Source organism: Gasterosteus aculeatus, chromosome 5 (genome assembly GCF_964276395.1).
Source record: "Gasterosteus aculeatus chromosome 5, fGasAcu3.hap1.1, whole genome shotgun sequence".
Classification (NCBI taxonomy): Eukaryota; Metazoa; Chordata; class Actinopteri; order Perciformes; family Gasterosteidae; genus Gasterosteus; species Gasterosteus aculeatus.
The window spans coordinates 2,184,621-2,207,264 of record NC_135692.1 but is presented as its reverse complement, the minus strand read 5'-3'; the positions used below and the strand labels follow the sequence as shown (position 1 = coordinate 2,207,264).

The 22,644-nt window shown below is 42.5% G+C and overlaps 1 protein-coding gene across 3 annotated transcripts in view; it reads left to right on the top strand.

Moving 5' to 3' along the window:
* ca10a (carbonic anhydrase Xa) overlaps positions 1 to 19,524 on the top strand; it is a 152,206-nt gene extending 132,682 nt beyond the window's left edge. For all 3 annotated transcript variants that reach the window (XM_040176987.2, XM_040176988.2, XM_040176986.2), the window contains 5 exons: positions 5,330 to 5,425; positions 12,704 to 12,776; positions 15,475 to 15,629; positions 15,788 to 15,962; positions 18,467 to 19,524. In XM_040176987.2, coding sequence (XP_040032921.1) covers positions 5,330 to 5,425; positions 12,704 to 12,776; positions 15,475 to 15,629; positions 15,788 to 15,962; positions 18,467 to 18,489 — 522 coding nt within the window. In that variant the 3' untranslated portion in view covers positions 18,490 to 19,524. The remainder of the gene's footprint in view (positions 1 to 5,329; positions 5,426 to 12,703; positions 12,777 to 15,474; positions 15,630 to 15,787; positions 15,963 to 18,466) is intronic.
* Positions 19,525 to 22,644: the final 3,120 nt, after the last annotated feature.

Genomic DNA, 22,644 nt, shown 5'->3' with positions numbered 1-22,644 from the left:
AGCTCTCGATCTACCGGTCAATCTTCGTTCCTACCCTCACCTATGGTCATGAAGGATGGGTCATGACCGAAAGAACTAGGTCCCGGGTACAAGCGGCCGAAATGGGTTTCCTCAGGAGAGTGGCTGGCGTCTCCCTTAGGGATAGGGTGAGAAGCTCAGCCGTTCGCGAGGAGCTCGGAGTAGAGCCGCTGCTCCTTTGCGTCGAAAGGAGCCAGTTGAGGTGGTTTGGGCATCTGGTGAGGATGCCCCCTGGGCGCCTCCCTAGGGAGGTGTTCCAGGCACGGCCAGCTGGGAAGAGGCCCCGGGGAAGACCCGGGACTAGGTGGAGAGATTATATCTCTGCACTGGCCTGGGAATGCCTTGGGATCCCCCAGTCAGAGCTGGTAGATGTGGCCCGGGAAAGGGAAGTTTGCCGTCCCCTGCTGGAGCTGTTGCCCCCGCGACCCAACCCCGGATAGTCGGTTGAAGATGGATGGATGGATATATATATATATATACTTTGTTAGGTTTAGCCAGTGCATCAATGTTACTCAGTGCATCATCCAATCCTTTTTTTCCCGCCGTTACTAAGCAACCAAAACATTTTGCACAGGAGTGATGACGATGAAGTTGCGGTAATTTGACAGTAAGCTTCAAACAAATAGATGAATGGAAACAAACAAATAGATGAATGGATTTCCAAAACTGTAAATCCATAAAGAGGATATCCGCTGGTTGTTCCTCATCACTTGACATGCCTTATGAAAGCTGAACAATTTTTCCCTTTTCAGCCAACGCGAGAAACCACTTTCACAGCGTCTCTCTTTTTAATGCGCCTTCTATGCCGTCTTCATTGAATCAACGATGGGTTAGAGGGTGACGGCCCTTTTTTAAAGGGTTGCTATCAAATGGGAATATGGGCCTTAATTTGTGCAAACGCAACGTCACACACTGTATGTACGTGGAGTATTTGGGACCAATCTAGAACATGATTATCATCTTCATCCGCCTGCCAAACGAGGTTCCTCTCCTGAGGAGGCCAAGGGGAAGAGAAGAAGAAACGGCGCATAGGAGCAAGTTGAGAGCTGCTGGAGTCCTTTCTAGTTATTGATTTTGTTGCTTCAAAATAAAAGCTTTTAGACAAGCTGCCATGTTTGAGTTGAATGTGATGTGTGCTGGCTGCCTGTTACATTACAAAACAGTCTTGTACCTGGGAGTTAATTTATGCTGTCTCCCCTGGAACTTTTTCACAGTCAAATCTGAAAATCAAACACCAGTTAATTTAAGTGCTAAAATATTCCAAATAGTATTCCTTCCTCGGTTTTTTACACACTCAGCCATCATTACTGCAGACGGAAAACAAGCTCAGGTAACTGCTTTTGAAAAGCACTCTTTAATTTATACAGTCCGGTTTGACCTGTACAAAACATTCCGTTTACTGCCCTACGATGGTATATATTCTATTCTTTCATTTTCATTCACTTTCCACCAACATCTGCTCAAACTACACAGTCCAGGACATGATTGAAAAGCAAACACCGTTGAGCAGCTGTTCCCTTAATGACCTTTTATTTACCAATTATCACCAATTATCTGGATCATCTGATGAAACAACATGATGATGGACAAAACAAATGGGATTACGGCAAATAAATTGAACAGTTTGCCCCCGCAAACTGAAGGAGACTCTGCTTGCTGCTGAAAAGAGAATCCGGCTATATTTAATACCAATGGTGTTTTAGAGGGATTCGCCATAAGCACCTGTCGCAAACATTTGAAACCCCCGTCAATCAGACCAATCACCTTGTCACATGCAGGGAAAATCACATCGAGCTGAGATCATTGAGGTTGATCATCGCTCACAAAGCTTTTTGATGGAGTAGCTTGTTCTGTTTTATTAACCCCCCAGCCCCTAATTATCTTTAAATCGCTATTAACATCAGGTTTTTCCCTCATGTAAACCTGGGCAGTACTAATGGGGCTGGATCTTCGATTTCAGCATGTCTGACCAAGACAAATGCGCTGAAATATACCTGAAGGAAGGAAGTCAAGGAAATGTCGGATTATTTCCGATCGCCACAGTAGCTTGGGTGAGTGTAAACACAGACAATGGATACATGGACACTGTTTCAACTGGCTCAACTGGGAAAGTTTTAAAGTTGCAAGCTAAAAAGCTGAAACGAATTTCAAAAAACGCTGAAAATACAGAAATGAGAAAAGCTGAAATAAATGTGGAATAATTAGGGAAATAAATAAATTTGATACAATTGCTGAAAGAACAGAGGCGACGCCAGCCGTCATGACATGAAGGCAGTTTTGACAACCTCCACTCACACACTCCCGCCCTCAGAATGGAAAAATCTTACACGTGTTTACATTGTTTGCTGAGGTAATAAAACGTCTGAGAAAATGTTTTTTACTTATAACTTGTTTCGTATAAACACAGCCAGAGCCCTAGACAAAAATGTATCCATCCATTGGCACAAACTACCAAGCTACAGTAAATTCTGCCGCTACTTTTTTCCCACGCTTTGCACCCTGCAGCTTACACAACGGTGCGGCTAATGAATCATTTTTACGGGCTGAGCGCCGAGGAAGACTGAAGTTTGATTGTGTTTCGAACAGCCATTTTGCGCGTCATATTCAAACACGTAGGAATGCATATGATGTAGCATTCAAGTTACATCCAACCAATCTGGCTCTCGGAGAAGGAAACACAGCGGCTCCACGTAAACTTGCCATTAAAGAATCGATGGTGAGACGTTGGAGACGGCGATGGGAAGAACGTACTCGATGTAAAAAGACGACAAAAACGAAAAAAGGACATAAAATCAAATGCAGATTTCAAGTAAACAGCTACCAATAATACAGACAACCAAAAGACCCATCGAAAATGACTGACCAATCGGCAAGAAGACCAGGGACACACATGGTTAAAATACAGTGGGGAGGTGCAGGTGATTGGACACAGCAGAAAAAACCAGGGACAGGACACACAGTCACAGAAGGCGAAGAAAAGACACCAGGGCAGGAAGTGAAGTTAACCAAGGTACCAAGATTCATGCAAATACAAAATAAAAAAGGGAAACAAACACACCAGGACCGATGCGACATATCTCGCTTGTGATTTGATTGATGCAAACAATTTCAAAATACCTTTCAAAAGAGGCCTAAAGATGCATGTACCCTGAGGCCATAACAGAAAACGTCAGAAACCACTGCGTTGGAGTGTAGAACTGTACCCAGTAATTAGTGTGAGTCAGTGCTGGACGTGGTGCTGCAGGCTCACAAGCCCGATCAACATTCATCACTTCTGTTTCTTCAACATTTCTGTATCTTATTACAACCTTGATGTCCACTCTTGTGCTCGGCATCTTGCTCTTTTTCCCCGTTGCTATTTGGCAAACAGTTTCACTTTAGTATGGTTCACTCTGGCAGGCCTTCTTTATTGCCCACTAGCAGCCAAATGTGTGCTATTTGTTATTGACGAAGTGCAGATGAGTTATTTTGGTTGCCTCTGCCGCTCTCACCTAAGAAATCTAATCAGATCAACGTAGGGCTTTAATTACTTCCTTCCTCCACTCGATTGCATTTATAGACGTTCAGTCACTCTGTGCTCCCCAATCGGGCTTTTTTATAATTATTCTCTTCTTACATTTGTGTATTTCTACCCTCCAGTACAGTATGCATGCAGTATGCATGGCAAAGCACTTCGTAAACAAGGAAGTATGAGATGTATATAAAAGGTAGGAAGTGTAAGAGCCTGGGACAAAACATATTACTTCCTTTATGTTCATAGAATTTATTCTGTTCACTGTTTTTAGAATATAGAAATATCACAGCCTGAAAGGAAATACATTAGAAGCTTTGCAACCAAAATGTGGCTCAGTTGTAAAGCAGTCCGTCCTTAGATTAGTGGGTCAGCGGTTCGTCCCATATCCTCCTTAGTCCATGTCAAGAAGTTAAAAATAATGGGTGGGATGTCAGAGTCAGTCAGTGGGGGACCTGGGCTCTGTTGATGAGCCCGACTGCCGACGGAAAGATACTGTTAGTGTGGCGGGACGTTTCCTGTTTCTTGTTCTTTGGAGTTTGTATCCTTATGGTTGAAAGGCACTTATTGTACGTCGCTTTGGGTAAAAGAATCAGCTAAATGACCTGTAATGTAAAGTGGAGGGCCATGTTGACAGCATCGCCTACAGACCCTCTGGCTCTGTAGGCGAACTGCAGGGGGTCCAGGAGGGTTTTCAGGTGGGACAAGACAGGTTGGTGGAGCTGTGGGGGATGGAGTCAGGACATTGACTATCAAATCTGCAGTAGAACTCGTTCAGCTCGTCTGGCAGGCAGAGGTCATTCATGGACGGGGGGGTGGCCTGTAGTTTGTGAGGTGTTTAAAGCCTCCAAAAGAAGCAGAGTCACTGGCTGAGAACTGTTGTTGAGGTTTCTCAGAGTTTACAATCGTTTAGCGTCTCTCACCGTCTTGCTGAACCAACCAGCATTGCCGATACCAATACCAATATTGCCAGCTCTCACTAAAGACATTTTTAAAAAGTGCCTATTAGCACCCTAGTGGTCTGGGGGTTAAAGAACTGACCAGGAACCACAACGTCCCAGTACACTCCCAGTATCCACCTCGCCCCATTTCCTTTTAGCCTTTAACTTACTTAATGATAAAGGCATAAAATATTCACATAAAAATAAATCTAGGGATGGATCCGTATGTTCTTGCTTTAAACATTCTATTCATCGGCTGGTTCTCAAAGAAAGGCTTTAAAACTGTGGGTTCGTCCTTCAGCAGTTTCCTCTTTTACGACTTGGATGTTGTGCCGAACAGCCTTCCCGCGTCCAAACATCATTAAAAGGCAGAAATATTGAACAGCTGGATGAAGTGGATGAAGTATCTGCCTCAGTGAACATTCGCCTCATGCTGGGACTCATGCTTTAGTTGCTTTCCAACCTCGCCCTGTAAGAAAAACATGAATAGGATAAAGCTTCTCTAGGAGGGCTGTTCCAACTATTTTGCACTCATTATCATAATGTTTAAGGTGCAACGTGTCGGATCTGGCCAGATGCTCCAAATAAATACGGTCAGCATGTGACCTTTATTATTGAGCTTATGCAATCTGAATTTACTGTAAAAAAGTTCAAACGAAAAATAACCCTCACTCATGACATGAGCTCCACTCCCCGTCTTCTGTCAACATAACCTCAGACACTGTAACCCATTCACATTCTGCTGATAATGATTGGGTGTTTTTGCCACAGTTTCAGACTAAAATTATAGCCAAACATCTGTCACAGTGTGTGTTTGTTTTCGCACTTAGGTTATAATTTGTCTTCCTCTATGTTTCAGGTTCAACTGATCCACTACAATCATGAGCTGTATACAAATTATACAGAAGCAGCTAAAAGCCCCAATGGATTGGTCATAGTGTCTATATTCATGAAGGTAAGTCTCATGCATACATTTAATTACCTGCCAGTGTGAAGGCTTTATTCACTCGACGGCAGTCTTTTTCTCTTTTTTTATTTGTCATGACCCAGCAGCTGCTGTGATGACATTTTTTAATCGGTTACAGCTTGACAGAAGCTCCAGAGAATACTACTCCTGACAGGCTGGAGATAATGAATTTGAGTCACCAGCTACAATGAACGAACAAATCGAAGGGACATTGTTTGTTCAGACCGCAGTTCATTAATGGTTTAATTTATTTTTTTATAAAGCAAAAATGATATGGTCATGAAAATATGTGGTTGAACAGGCGTACCAAAGAGCATTCATGTTTAAATTAGTAACCCGTTTGTATCATAATTTGCAAATTTCTTAAATCATAAGTCAGGTACATTACATTACATGTCATTTAGCTGACGCTTTCATCCAAAGCGACTTAAAATAAGTGCATTCAACCATAGGGATACAAACTCAGAAACAAGAACAACAAGAACGTGCAATTTCCTCAAATAAGCCAAGAACCAGAACAAACGGACGGTGGTTTGTTCCCATGTCCCCATGTCAACTCAATCATACTGAGAGCGATCTGGCCTCATGAACATCACATTCAGATATTTTCTTTATTGTTAGAAATAATAAACTGATATTGTCTGAAAATGAATTTTAGAAGTATAAAATATTCAAGCAGGGCTCAGGTGTCTGGCTCTATGGCAACATCACGCTTCAGGTTAACGTGACCCAAAGTATGATGTGAAGCCCAATGACAAAGATTTCCTTCCCTGTGGATTAAAAAATTACCTGCAATGAAAAATGGAAGAAGGAGAAAAAGCAAATGGACCTTTTTGACAGCTGACGTTGCCACTTTACTAGTTGTAGCCATATTACTAAAACATTAACAATGGCTCTGTCCTGGCCCGTTTCCGGCCATGACACGTTTGCTGTGAAAAGGTCCACTGGAGACACTAAATGAAAATTAGATATCATTACATTTCCGCTTGAGTATCTCCGAATTTGCTACGGAACCGAGCCAGAACAGCAATATCCTGTACTCATCACAAACAAATGTTTGAATGAGTCTTGGCACTAATCTCCCCTGTTTAAAAATGCTCCAAACAGAACTCCAACAAGGTGAAACATGTTATACGAATTAGTCCAGAAAATTAGCACATATCGGTGCTGATGAAGCAAAGAAACCAAACACCAAATCGCACCAAATCGAGTCCAGCAACATCATTTCTCTCAGACAAACATTGCCGAAGCCAGAGTAAAATAACCACCAAGCAACACAAGCACACACTCATAAATGCCCCTCCTTTTGACTATTTGCACAAAAGTATGAACTTAATCCATCGTTTTTTTAGCGAGATACCTGCGTTGTGCGCGCAACACAAGCAAGTTTTGGTGGTTAGGGCGGGTTTCTCTCTCGACGGCGTCATTTTTTGCTCTAACCTTTTTGGCTTCTGAGTGGCTAAGGAAGCCGTCGCTCGTCGTTAGTCAGATCCAACAGGATCAGATGATCAAAAAAAGTCTTTGAACGGCAAACCAGAGCTGGACTCCTGGCGTTTCTCTGACGTGAGGCCTGCACTGGAGTAGTACGTGAAACTTTCCATGATTACTGTCCACACACTGGTTTTAGCCTGGTATCTCCATGTTTTATAGGGCTTATAGGGCTGTCAGTGATTTTTTTCTGGCAATTCTCAAAACTGAAAAACACTGATAGACAAAGTAGTTCTAGTGTTATTACATCATGGTTACGCCATTTTGGGAGCAGAGGTCAAAAAACAGCCCTCTATGCAAAAATGTCTTTGATGAACCTTTTTTTACCCAATCAGAACATTCATTCAACAACAGAAATGTAGAGGAAGTCTGACAGTCTCCTGCACATAGACCAAGGCAAGTCTGATACTTAGCTGTGGAAAGAAAGTGCCATTATCCTGAGGGTTGCATTGCTCTAAACGGTTTATTTGCACACGGTTAACTTTGAGAAATATTGACATTGAGAAATGTCAAGTTCTGAAATGGCTGCATTTTAGTTTACACAAGTACTTTCATGTTCAGTTCACATTAGTAAAATGTCATTGATATTGACATTAGTAAAATGTCATTTGAAGAATGCATTTCAACACAATCTCACTCCCAACGTGTCAAATACCGTACTTGATCCAACGCCCCAATCTCTTAAATATGACGCTTGATAGTCCTCTAGCTTCAGTTTTGGATGGCGGGTCTTGTTCCACTTGTTGCTTAGATCATAAGAAGTTTTGTCTCCTCAGGGAGTGAGGTGTAGGCAACAGAGGTTTAGAAAAATAGTGTGCTTAACTTTAACTTGACAGATTTACGACTCTCATGACTACCGAGTGATTAATGAATCGTGTGACCAGCCATTAAAAAAAGAGTAACGCGACCTGAGATTTACCTGACGAGACATCAACATTTACTTCAAGATTCACATGGGGCACAAACACCTGTGAGTCTGTTGGATGAAAGTCCTGTGTTTGTTTGATCCACCTCCTTCCGCCCTTGGATGACTTTCTCAGTCGTTATACAATGCCAGTTTCTCTGAGTGTCTCAATAGATTCTTTTCTTTTTTTTTCAAAGCTTTTATCCGTCTTATATAGATGCTAATAAGTGCTTTTTTGCATTGGTGCAAAGACGCCTAGGGCTACTACCCAAACGTCAGTATTTTTCCTGGGAGTGAAGAGCAAGCTGTGTCTGTATCAGGTAGCCACAAAGATCTTACAGGAGCTAACTCCTCCTTCAGCATGACTCTTTAGCTGAAATGTAGAAAACTCAAGAACTCACAAACAATTACTAGTCCAATTATCCTGCAGGGAGAAACAATGTGCTCCTTGGCTCCGTGTCAGCGGTGGTGTCTCTTTTTTGTGTAGGAGAGGTCGCCATCTTTAATGAGAGATCAGAGAGGCAGCCGACGTCCTCGGCACTGTGAGTACTGGGGCTGAAAAGTTCAGCTGCTAACGGCTAATTAGCTCCCCAATGTCAATGGGACCATCATTTAGTCTTGAGCAGAAGGAGGAAACACTGACCTGGGTCAAATCTTCTTGACACCCCTCCGCCCCCTGCTACCAGCAGTAGAGTGTATCCGCTCACACATGAGAGGGAAACAAAGCGTTAGAAGTGCTGCAGGTATGCCCATCTGAGTAGATGGCTCCCAAACCTTTCTTCAGCAGAGCTGCCAAAGGAAAATGAAAGATTCTAATAACAATATTAATATAATGATAGTAATCATGTATTAGAAGAGAAAATGCATTTATAGCCGTGACAAAATACAAATAATTTCTCGGCAGCAGACATAATTTGAGGTTGCGTTTGTTGAGAACACACCTTTACTGAAACACTTGGTTACCATTGGGAAATGAGTGGTTAGGTTGAGGCAAGAAAAGTACTAGCTAGTGGTTTAAATAACATGACATAATGTAAGTTAACAATATAATTAATGTAAGTAACCCTTATTTACAAAACAAAGCGTGTTTCAATTATTTATGATTTAGAAAACATCTCTTTGGTGACTAGATTACTTCCAACATGTTGAACTCTTCATGCAGTAACCAAGGCTTGACGTTAACATTTTACTCACCAGCCACTGCAGCTAGTGGTTTACGGTTTATAATTTACTTTATTTACTAAAGAACTAGATTTACAATCCTTTCAACTGAAAATGACCATGTAAACAAATCAACAATCAATGTACAGTAAGTTTGAAATTGCTTGTCCCAACTACAAAAGAAACCTCCTTTACCTTTTGGCTCATGTACGTCCTTTAATCAGTTTAGTACAATCGCAATCATTTTCTTGGCTGGATCATAGACTACCGTTCTCGACTGGACCTCTACTTTTCGTTGAACAGTCTTTTCTTATTCTTTGTCTTCCCTTCATTTTCGGTTTCATCAACAGATAACATACACACTACACAATGGTCTGTGAATGTGACAGTGACAAGTGACAGGCGTATGTGCAAGATGTGAGGCTTCAGAACCCTGCAATACATTTATTATTCTAGATGTCTTTTGAGAAGACTACTGTAACGGAGTTTCATCCAGCCGAGGAAACTACCGTCGCTAAAAAACGGAGCAGGCCAGTCCACATGTGTATCTCTGCTGGGCTTAAACGGGTCTTCATCTCCAAGTCGCATCTTGAACCGGCGGCGCTTAGGTCTCTGTAGTGCCGCAGATTTAGTCCGCTAGCTAAACCAAGACAGCAAAGCTGAACCAAGTGCACACAAAATAGTCGTTGCATTCTGTAGTCAGTGCACAAGAACCACTGCTGCCAACAATAAAAACGCGCGTTCTCGGTTCATGGACGATGCAGTTATGACACATTAATAACCGCCTTCACCCCTCAACCTCCAGGGTGGGAACCCCTTTTGCCTCTACGGCAACACTGAAAGGACATATTATCTCAAACGCAAAACACTGAAACATGAGACAGTCCGTTACACAATGAAAAATACGATGAAAAAATGGAGAGATTCCACCCCCCAAAGTGGCTGGTAAGAGCTTCACTTGCCACAGCCGCAATTCTACCCGCATTTGGCTGGTGGGCAAGTGCTAATGTCAAACCCTGATAGTAACCCCAAGCAGACAGGTGGAGATAAACCAAATCGATTTTCTGAGTATAATCTTTTTTTTGCCGCTTTTCAGTGAATTTCAAGGCCAAGTTTTCTGATCCTATTGCTGTGATTCATAATACCAGCAGAGTCCCCAATCTAGGCATGGAGTTGTGAGGCACCATTAAGTAGAGCAGTTGGTGGTCGCAGCTGGGTGGGGGGTACAGTGGAACACAGACGCACAATAGAGAAACACGGCGGGATCTGCTTTTCTGTCAAAGCAAGGCCATTTCACTCACTCATTCACTCATCAGGTTGTCAAATTGTGTAACATCAAGAAATATATATTTCTTGTGTGTCTAATTATCATTTGTACATTTCTACTTTTCTAATACAATTTCGGGAGTAATAGAAACCCCTTTGGGTGATTTTCAAAGAAATTTGAAAAATGAAAGAGGCAGAAAGTAGGGAAAATACTGAGCAGCATGAGTGAATGGTAAAAGCATAATGCCTGCTTTAAGAGCACAGAGAATTGGTTAGAGAATAAGCCATTCCAGTGGCAGTGTGGGGAGGGGAGAGACACCACATCTCTTTCTAATCACTTCGCCCAAAGACATTCTGACTATTAGAGTTGTGAAGTCCACCAAGCACGAATGAGGGAAAGATGAAGTGGAGAGGAAGGCAGAGAGGAGTCAAGGCTGGATATTGAGTGTGAGCATCTTCCTTCAGTTATTAGCAAGCATGTCTAGGAATTGAGAAAGAGAGCAGCGCATGAGTGGAGTAAGGAATTAAAATTGGCTCCAATGGAAGTTATTGGGCTGCAGTTTCAGTAGGTTTGTACTCAATATGTGTGTTATATGAAATAGATCACAGAAATGTCATGGTGGCTAGGGATGGAATGGTTGTGGACCCAAGCGCAGCACACAGGAGCCACAGGGGAGGTTTTTTCTGGGAAATAATGGGTTTATTCAGACACACACACAAAAGGTGCACAGGGCAGGGTTGAGCCTGGAGTGGGAACTGGCCTCGGAGAGCCAGCCAGCAGGCAGGTGGGGATGCCGGAGCTCTAGGCCAAAAGACTGGACAAGGTGAGCAAAGACAGTATCTAATCCACACTAGTAACCAGTTGGCCTGAATGCTTATCTACCACTCTGACGACGGAACGATCTGGCAATGAATGGTAAGAAGACCCGGGTTGATGTAGGGGAGTCCCCTGATGGCTGATTGGCGTCAGCTGTTCCAGCCACACCCTTCGAGGAGAACAGGAGACTGCAAGGCGGTGTACTCCTTGCAGAGACGGGAAACACAGGCAAAGCGAACAAAAAACACAGGGGGAGCTGCTGGACTGACAGCATAACAATAAAGCCAGAAGAAGTATCCTTACGTTAGTCATTTGAGGTCGTGCTTAACCTCAACCATTACATTTAGCCCTATGTATCCTCACGTGACCTTAACCTGAACTCTGTTCCACCGATTGAGGCTTACTATCCAGCCCGATGACCTTTGCTAACCATTCAAGGTTCCTGCTAATGCACAAAGTCGCTTGCCTTTTAAGATGTGAGATGCACAGTTAGGGTGTAGATGTCAGTGTTGGATAACTAGTACCATAAAGTCAAAGTGAGTCTGACTTTCACGCTGGAGAAACTGAGTTTGTGTCCCCTCTCTAACCTGTGATTAACATTCCCCGATGTTAGCACCATTTGTACCCATGGTTTCTCCATTACCTTGACCAGGTGTTTTAAGTAACTCTAAATAGGCTTCCTAGTCATTTACATGCCCTAGTCTTGATATTTCCCCAATAGTTGACTAATCTTATTTCCATCTGAGATTGATTACACTTTATTTGCAATAAAGTCTAATATTGTGGTTGAAAGCAGGCTTCAATTGGATTTCCATGATGTTCAAAATATCATGAACATCATGGAAGAGATATTGAACATCCATGATGTTCAATATTTTGGATGTTTGTTATTAGCAAAACGTGTTTCCGCTGCATCTAATGGAAAATCCACACAATAAACAGCTCCCAGTCCATTCTACTATATAGCAGTTGGTGTGCTTTTCTGCTTGTTTCGTTCCTTCCGTTGTCAGTTCCCCCTTTCAACCAATTATCTGTTCACTTGCAGTGCTTATGTTACAGCTTTACTGTCCTGAAACTCTGCACTGCTGTTCTAAAAGGAATGTCATCTTAATGGCTACCTGTTGCACAATTACATTTACTCTTGTGTTGAATATGCATCTGACCACCATGGGAGTTTGTGATCATTTACATGTGTACTTCTAACACAATAGTTTTGCAATCTGATCAATGCAAAACATACACCAGGCTTAAAGGTCAGCGACAAGAGGGAGGTCCAAAAGGAAAAATAACCAGATATGGGAAAGGCAGGAAGCATGTTTCCAAAGGAACAGTAAGGAATAGCAAAGAGCTTGAGTACAAAGTGTATATGGAATATTGACAATCTGCTAGAGGGAGGAAAGAAAGTTGCTGGTCTTGATGCTGCCTCGCCAAATTCATAGTTATGGTTCAAATATTTTATTTGCAGTAAGAATTTGTTTAAAAAATGTATATTCAATATAAAAAAATGAGTGGAAGTGGAAGATAACATGTTGCAGCTTCACTGGCAGTGTTCTTATCACATTCAGCTCTGGAGACCAGACTAAAGGTTGTTTTTGTTATTTAACCTCACTTTTTATGTCTTTTAATCCAGATTGCTGAAACCGCTAACTCATTCCTGAATCGAATGCTGAACAGAGACACCATCACAAGAATAACATACAAAAGTAAGTGTCCATATGAAGCACTTATTATCTGTATTAGTTCACCTTGAAACACCAAGTAACGCTTACTTTAGAATTGTCCCCTCACTGTTGATAGACCCATTTTGCATTACATAGCACACAGGAATTCTTAGAAATGTTTGAAACAAATTCTCTTTCATATTCAGACATCAGTAGACAAAAGAAGTTATCCATTCATGCTCTACTGTCCATTTTGTCAGCTGAAAAGGCAACCGCCACTGGAAGGTTTTATTAGCTGTAGCTCATTGGCTAGATCGCTATTTAAGCTAACTATAGCTTCACGAGTCATTTGGAACATGTTTTTAATTGATACGGCTGTTATTGCAAGACAAAATACTTTTATTTCAAATACTGGCTAATGTTGGTTGGCTGATTAGCTGTAATAATAAATTCAAATAAGGGTGTTTGGAGTGAATTTCCCTTAATTGCAATCGAGTTGCTGATGTTAGACTTGACGTTACTATTTCCCCACCCGGACGCACTCGCTGTCATTGGCCGAAGCACTTTCCACTCGTTTCACTGTAATTTAATTTGTCCATCGCCACCAAAAATGTTACTTCTTACCTTTCAAGCTAAATACTGTTCACATAGCAAAATCACCATCAATGCTGTCAACATATTCGGGACCCTAGTTCTATCATTTAAAATGAGTTATCACACTCCCAACAAAACCTCCTTCAAAGTACAGGATATCTTCTCCGAGTATCAACGGTCAAGCGTCGCCTGAGTGTTCTTATTGCCGCCGCTCATATATATTTATGTATATTAATTTACAATGTAAATTCTTTGACTTGTGTTACATAGCGTATCATAAATATTAGCTAGCGCGTCTGGTTTAGGAAATCGTGACGCTAGTAGTATCAGGCACGGGCACCTTATTGTGAAGGAATACTACACAGTGGATGTAATTATGAACTGGGATTATTTTCAACCCAACACATTAGGGATTTGAATCATAACTGTACTTCCAAGTAACGCTTGGTTATGCCACTACTATAATTGTAAGCCGCCTAGAGCGGAAAAATACACTTTTGAATCTGTATCTCCCCGACAACAGCACCAGGCAGACCTCCTCAAAATCTGGGCCATAACCATAACTAGGCCAAAAATGGATGTCATGTGTACAAGTTTATTTGTATACTCGTATACTTTGTATCCCATTATTTCAACGTGCTAACTGAATGGATGGAGCAGGGTGTGGAGATAGCTGCTGTAAGAGGCTGTTTGCGAGGCACAATGTTAGGTAGATGTTGACAGACGCTCTCCAGAGGTTTCCCTCTGCCAGGCCTGCCTTAACGGAGAGGCCCCATCCGCTGGAAGATAGCCCGAATAAAAGAGACCCATTATTGTGTTAAAAGTGCGCAGTGAGGGGCTGGATGAAAACAGGGACCCCTTGTGGCTGGGAGGAGTCTGTTCCATGGGGTCTGGCTGGAGGAGCATGGTTCCTGACAGCTGTCAAACCCCCCTCAAATACACTGTCTTACACATGCTCATACACATGCACACACCACCCCCTCATGCTTTTGAAGCTGTGGGCATGTCCTTCGGCCAGTTCTCTTGCTACATTTGCATTTCTTTTATTTTTTTATCAAATATGTAGAAAAATGCTAACACAAAAGCAGATAGACACCAACAAAAGAGAATTATTTATGTCAAACACATGATCAAACATCAGCAACAGAGCATCTCTTCTCATGCGAGGAGGATCAAAGAAGATCCTTTTTTACAAAGGTATTCTCAAATATCTTTTCATTTTGTTATTTGGATTAATATACAAGGGGGATCATTTAACAGTGATGTAAAGTACAGCTGAATAAGCACAAAAGCCCCAGTGGTCCACCACAATGACCTCATTATGATAGACCATTTGTCAACAGAGGACCAACAGATGACAAGCTATTGAGAGCGTGCTACTGGAGTGTGAAGAAATAGAGTTGCAGTCTTTCTAATTAGCGTCCTGACAGTGAAGACAGTTTAAATAAAAGAGGTTTTGAGCAACACCAACAGCCTGTCATTCACAGAACACTAAACGATATGTGAAATAAGAAGTGAGGGAATTGTTAGCTATGAAAGATGAGCTCATGTCTTTATGAGTAGTGGAGGCGTTGAGTTTATACCACCAAAAAACGTCAATGTTCAAAATATATTACATAGGTTATGCACAAAAATAAAATGTGAACCACTTAAACCTAAAAGGTTAAATTTACATTTACATCGCAATGTATCAAACGACAAAGGTACAATGACGTGACAAAGTGGGGTGCTTGTTGTCCAGGGTCCTGATTCTGCAGCTGTGAATTACGGCCCATTGATCTTCTGTCCGGCCCATGAGTGTACTGATGTCTCATGTCTCACTCCGGAGTCGATGGAAACCAAAACACACCTTAACATAGAGCGGATATTCACAGAAACTGCTAAACTTCTCCTTGCCCTGATTTGTTATTTTGCTGTAGATTTTCTTATTATGTCCTCAGCTAAAGTTCAGATCTCTTCTGCTCCGGTCCCTCTATCTCTCTCTCACCCCCCATCACCATTATGTGCACCGCCATCGGCACTTTGTTCTTTCTACTTTTTTTTTCTTTTAGGGAATCCTACAATGTTGGTACCAATTGGAACACAGAGTACATCCTCTGAAGAAAAAGCCCCTAATTATTTTTGTTTTCTGCCTTTCTTTCTGCAGATGACGCATATCTACTGACCAACCTGAACATAGAGGAGATTTACCCTGAGACTATTAGTTTCATCACGTATGAGGGATCCATGACCATCCCTCCATGCTTTGAGACCGCCACGTGGATCCTGATGAACAAGCCGGTTTACCTCACACGCATGCAGGTGAGCCTCTTACTTTTATTCTGCCTGTGAAACATGTCCCCCTGTAGTGAGTCTTTAACTCCAGCACTACCACCTAATAATGCACTGGATCAAAATCACATCTCCGTGATCCTTTGGACGACTTTTAACAAGCTCCTTTTCTCTCCCTGTCATCTTAGATGCATTCCTTGCGGCTGCTGAGCCAGAACCAGCCGTCTCAGATCTTCCTGAGCATGAGCGACAACGTTCGCCCCGTCCAGCCGCTGAATAACCGCTGCATCCGGACCAACATCAACTTCAGCATGCAGGGCAAAGACTGCCCCAACAACAGGGCTCAGAAGCTCCAATACCGAGGTAGTAAAGATACCTTTGTTCATCCCGTTGCCACGTCACCGCCTTCTCTCCATCCCTTGACAAATGTGTTGTCATTTGATGTAATAGAATGTATAAGGTATCCTCATACAACGGTATGATATCGTAAGAAAATCACTCATTTGATGCCTTGCTAGTTGCAGATGTCTCATAATGTTACACTGTGAGGAGGAGAGATATTAAAGTGGCTGATGGACACAAACAGAGGCCCAGTTCAGTTACTTAGACGTGTTCAAGCTGCAGTAAAAATCAGTATAGGCAATTATAGAATATTATGATGATCGTAAAATGTAGTGTTGGTAAGAAACTGGTGGAACATAAATAGATATTAAAGATGGAATTGCTGTATTAAGATTAAAATACATCATTAAAACTATGAATGCCTAAATTGGTTTGAATGAGTGAAATACAATCTTCTATTTTTTAATCATTAGATTGTGTCTTTATGAACACGATAAATGAAGTAAGTAAAGTAAAAGGAACACATTTAGAATTTTTGATGGTTTAGAGACCTTGTAGTGGTAGAAGGGTTTTTTGGAACGGATGGAGCTGGGTGTCCAAGCTGCTATAATTAAACAACAAAGACTAATAAAACAATAAGGATTATCAATAATCTGCAATTACCATCGGCTCAAAAAATAGATCAGGTATCTTTATATTTGATCCATTTTTCCTTTTTTGCGTTGATCAGATTAATAACTTCCGTGATACGATCCAACCCGTGAGCTTTGTTACCCATTGCTCCGCTGTAGATGGGTGTCGGCAACAAAACTATAGACATGTTTGGGAAAAGATTGTAGTTTGTGTAAAAAATACCTCAGGAAGTTCCGTCACTGAATTGTGCATCAAGGTGACAAATAAATACACCTGGATTTTCTTTTCACATTGGAGCCAAACAGTGGTCTGGACCCATCCAAGTCTCCTTCCTCCCACCATTTGTGGGCTTTTATGGTCCCTCTATTTCCTCCATCTCCTACTTAATGATTAATAAAACAAATAGTAGTCGTAGACGGGAGCCAGTTAAAACCGGGAGGCTGCAAAGCAGCAGAGAGAAACTTTAGTACGGGTAGCATTTGACGTCACATCTTAGTGACTCTAGAGAGCCATGCTAAGGTGTTACCATGGGCGATGCATGATAACATCGGGGTTTTACCTATTATATTCCTCCTGCTGAGTTCAATGTAGTTCGACCAGACGGCCCAATACTACAGTCAATGCTACTCGGTGTACAGACCATGCTGCTGACACACAAGTCTTGAATCGTTGCCTACAGATTCTGCATACAAATGATTCAACATCCACATTTGGATTCCAGAAGAATATCGCTCGACCTTCACACACTATTGTAATTCATTAAATTAAGATCTGAGTATGTAGACTGCAGATTGATGTGCTAAAGAGAAGGTGGGACAGAAAACAGGCAGCAGAAAGTCAGTCAGAACAGCTGTTTTTGGTCGTGCTGAAGGATCTGGAGGATCGGGGGGGCTGAAGACCGGCTTGTCACAGCTCACTGCTACCCGGGGGGCGTTGCGGCAATATGTCATCTCTCCTCCTCTGTTTCAGCCAGTATATAACCCGATAGCTGCTGCGCAGAATGCTGAACATCGCCCCCCCCAAGCGTAAACAGGATGCAGGCGACATGTAGCCCGAGTCCCAGCTATTCATTGTGTTACTTATTCATTTATCTTGCCCGAGACGCAGCGTGCTTCAGGCTGATACACAGACAATGAAGGCCATTCCGTCTGCCCCCCCCCCCCTTTTCCCCTCTGCTCCCTACTCAACCCCACCACCGTCCAAGAATGGCATTCTCATTCCGAGCAGCACTTGTCGGCTGGATTTCTACCTTCCTTGCCCTCGTCAGACCCTTGTGATCCTAAAAGCGAATGCCCCCATCAGCCGGGATCTTCAGAGTAAAACTCCCCAAAACACACCAGGGCAGACATGCTTATTTAGTTGTTCAGAGATCCAAAGACCTTCAAGATGAGGCGAGGAGGTGTGTGTGTTGTTAAAAGAGAAAAGACTTGTCTTCGATGATGTGTGTAAGGTCAACCATTAGAGCAGAGGCAACAAGACAAGCGCCCTCCCTCCCCAGAGAGGGGAGACAAGAGAGGCGCGGGAGCTCATCACGCTGCGTATGTGAGTGTGTGTTTATGTGATTATGGAAACACTCCAATAAATCTCTTCTTTCTCATAACGGCGAGAGAATTATTTTTTGTTTTTAAAATCAAATTACAATGTTTACTTGTTCTTGGCGCCTGCTCACTTTCGGGTATAATTCTCTGTCAAAACATAATGGCACCCACCCCACCCTGTCACCCCCACCCGACGGCACATCCACTCGAGTGGCACTCCTTTTGAATCATAAGTTCTTGTCACTAAGATGAGATGTGGTGTGGAGGAAGGCGGGGGGGGGGGGGAATAGAAGTGTGTGGAACGCTGCATATATAAATCAGTGTTCTCACTCCTGTCCTTCTCCTCTCTTCCAGTGAACGAGTGGTTGCTAAAGTAGCCTCCCTTGGATGAACATGGAGACGGGACGAGGACGAGGGAGGGACACGTGAAACGGGGCTGAAGGCTGCATCTCATCCCAGATTACTTCACGGCATTGTATAAAGACTAACACTGAACATTGTACCACTTAAGGAAGTTTGTATTGCGAGAGACTCTTCTTTTCATACATTGAGGACAGTTTGAATCCCTTCAATCTAGCTCACGCAAACAACTCCCCCCCCCCCCCCCCCCCCGGCCCCCTTCCCCCACTGTACAACAATATCTATACAGACATTTTGATACCAAAACCTTCTGGGGGAGAAAACCAAAAGAGGAAACTAAGTAAAAGAAAAAACAACAAGAACAAAAAAATAGGGAAGCATTTATTTGATAGCCTCCCAATCAATAGGACAACGGTGGGACGTCAACGCCTTTGTACATAAAAATGTTGCTAACGGTGGGAAAAATGGGAGGACTTAGATCACTCCCCCCATCCTCCTGGTGTAGACGAAGTGGGCGACGTGTGGTCCCACGCGGACGTTTCATTACACACACGGCATGCGATCAGCAAGGTGGCGGAGAGGGAACACGGCCTTACTTCAGCATGTCATTTTTCCAGTCATATCACGGGAGACGAGCAAATACCTGCAGGCTTTCTCGAGGCCTCGGAACAACCAGAGGTTTGGCCTCGTTTGTACATATTATAATTATCAATACTGCAGAAAAATGAATATGTAAAGAAAAGTAACAAATTAACATTCAAAATAAATATATTAAGAGGATTTAAAAAAATAAAATGACAAAAAAACATGAACAAGTTGAGAACTTTAAAAAGCTTGGCAAACTTTGAATTCCAGAGTGGTTCTCAGTCTAAGCTGATGCCTTTTTTCTGTTTTATTGTTTACAATGGTCATACACTGTGTTTGAGTAATGTTATCAGCCCAATAAATGTGTCTGGAAAGTTCACTTTGGCAAAACGCTTCGATATATGAGGATTGTACCTGTACCTGTTTTTTGTACTGTTCCATATTAAATGTGTCGATCTGTCAGTGTTCCCCGGCAGAAGCATGCTCAATGACCTCAATGACACGGGTGTGAGGGTAGCGTCTTCTTAAAGAGCATTGCAACATTCTGTCAGAGCCTTTCCAATCAGCACATGGCCGAGGATGGGAAGGATACACTGCTGGCTCCCCAAGATGCAGAAAAGTGAAGGCAGAAACTGGTCAAGAAGATGGTTACTGTGGTTCGGGCGCGAAGGGAAGACAGGAATCATGTCAATAGATCGCGTAGTGTATGGACAGATAGACTTAAGAGTGGCGACTGGCGAGCACAGAGACAGCTCCTCAACTCATCCTCCACTTTGCCCAAAATCGCAAATTTTCCTCAGAAGGCTTTACAATGTGTTCACATACGACATCCTCTGTCCCGAAACCCTCACATCGGCACAGGAAAAACTCCCCAAAACATGAAAACCCTCCCCTGGGATGGACAGACTACAATGGATGTCATGTGTACAGAATGAACAATGTAGAAGATGTATAATACATTCAATTCCTATAACAGAAATTATTCAAATAATTGCGAGTAGTAAGCAAGTGTACGGGAGGACCACTGCAGGGACCACCACCATCAGATAGAACCACCATCAGATAGAACCACCATCAGATAGAACCACCATCCTATAGAACCACCATCAGATAGAACCACCATCCTATAGAACCACCATCAGATAGAACCACCATCACATAGAACCACCATCAGATAGAACCCCCCTCACATGAAACCACCATCACATAGAACCACCATCAGATAGAACCATCATCACATTGCACCACCATCACATAGAACCACCATCAGACAGAACCTCCATCACATAGAAACACCATCACATAGCACCACGATCATGTAGAACCACCATCAGACAGAACCACCATCACATAGAACCATAATTTACAGAAGCCTGTGAGGAGGGAAAGCACAAATACTTTAGCAAAGGGTAATATGTTTATGACAGTAATAGTAATGTGATTAATATTTAAAATAGTAAGAATGATGATGATGATGATAGCAGCAGCAGGTGTTAGCAGGAACAGGGTCCAGATAGAACCATGATCCATGGAAACCTGTGAGGCAAGAAAGCACAAATAAAAAACAAAGTTAGTGATGCGCAGTTTATAGTAACTCTCACTCGCTCCATCTACAATAACCCACGTTTTATTAATGCACATCACTGATTCAGAGTGTTTTGTCCTTGGCAGGTCTCCGTAGATCGTAGTTCTGTAGCCCCTTGGACACGCTTCTAAGACCATTGATATTCCCATTTCTGTAGGGTGAACAACAACTGGTCTGACCTAGGGGTGGGGTGGGGGGGTTAACATACATTTTCGGCACGTTCGTACAATGCTAAGCAAAAGAACACAGCAAAACAAACGTGTGTAGTTTTGAAAAAGAAGTCGGCCAATATGTATGTTTTTGGTTGAGACTACGGGCAACTGCTTTTATCCAGACCATGCGAAAGGTTTTTTGAGTAAGTTCAGTATTATCTGAAGACGTCATGGTACCTCATGTCATGTCACCCTGGAGACGGACTTCTCAAGTACAGTTAACCAATGAAACTAATTGAACTTTGGAGGTGAAGTCCCTGTGTTACACTGCGGGTGTCCGAGAGCACAAAGACTCAACCACTCAACATGCTCGAATGTCCGTCCTTCTCTGTTAACCAGAAAGTTGACCCCAAAATTATTGCGCGCTCTCATGGTTTTAGACGAAGCAAGCACTAAGACTATTACTAGCTCAAAAATGTAATAGTTCAACTGATAAATGACATCTGGACACAGTCATTTTATTGCACGTGTCCTTACTTTAGCTTTTGTGTCACATAGCTGGCAGCCTATACATTTGCCAAAAGAGCTTCTTTAGAATGCCAAAAGGAATCACAACATTTTCTTTAAAACCTTAGGTTGTACAGTAAATGCCTTTTTAGAGACATATACAGGAGAAATAACTCACCATTCACCATAGGGGGGACAAAGAAATGATAGAAGCAGCCAAAATAATTGCATTTTAAAAATTAAAGAACACAGAAACCAATGTCCAAAACTCATCAATTATCTCTCAATATCTGCTGCCTTTAAGCATGTCTGATGGCATGTGCACATGTGCGTTTTCTATTTGTTATCTGAGCTGCACCACCACATTTTTTTTGACAGATTTATAATGAAAAGATCGCTGAGGGGGAGGCTGAGGAGAGAGCTTTCAGAGAACACGAACGCCCAAGGTTATGGAGGCCATTATTCTACGTGATCTAGGACATGCAGGATGGATAATAAATTCTGGAAATGCCCTCGTGGCCAAACCACTTCCTCAAATTTAGCCTCTCTCCACCACATATTCCAATCGGCCAGCAAATAATTTGTCTCACCCTCTTGATCCCACAGTGCATCTCTCCGGACTCGGCTGGTATCTGACCCTGCCAAAAGGGGTGAAAGACACAATACAGGTGTGAATTACGGCACCCAGACGGTCAGGAGGAGACTTAATGATATTACATTAATAGGAGCGTAATAAGGCGATGGCACGCTGGGAACTAGAGTGGAGCGGAACAGCTGCCGGGCCAAATCGAGAATGTGCAAATCTCTGCAGGCGTGTTGACCCTTGAGACACACCTGTCCAGATGTGTAGCGGCAGCGGAGTCAAACTTTTCTCCATGATTTGATTAGGGTCAAACTCGTGTCAATGCTTCTGCAAGCGAGGGGGCTCCATTACACAGAGTTATTTATTCATTTTTAAACCCTCATCTATCCAGAGGGGTTTAGCATTTAGGTTCTGTTTCTCACCAACAGCTGTCTTCACACCAAATCCAGGACAACCGTAGGTTGATAAGTGGCTGTCAACTACTCTGACATATCTTTTGTGACTATACCCAAAATCGCTAGTCAAGAGAAGAGCAGAATCAATTTCATCGAGAAAATCCTTTTGCGCCGACATCTCCTCATCTCTCGTTGAGATTCACAGAAGAATATGATATGACGAATTTATTGCTATGTTTAGAATTTGTATAATTCCCAGTTGTTTCAGTGCTAATACATAAGCAAGAGTCCAACTTAAGTATGGTATAGTTAGAAGTTTTCCTTAGTATCAAATTAAACACACATAAATGTATTGTCACAAACAG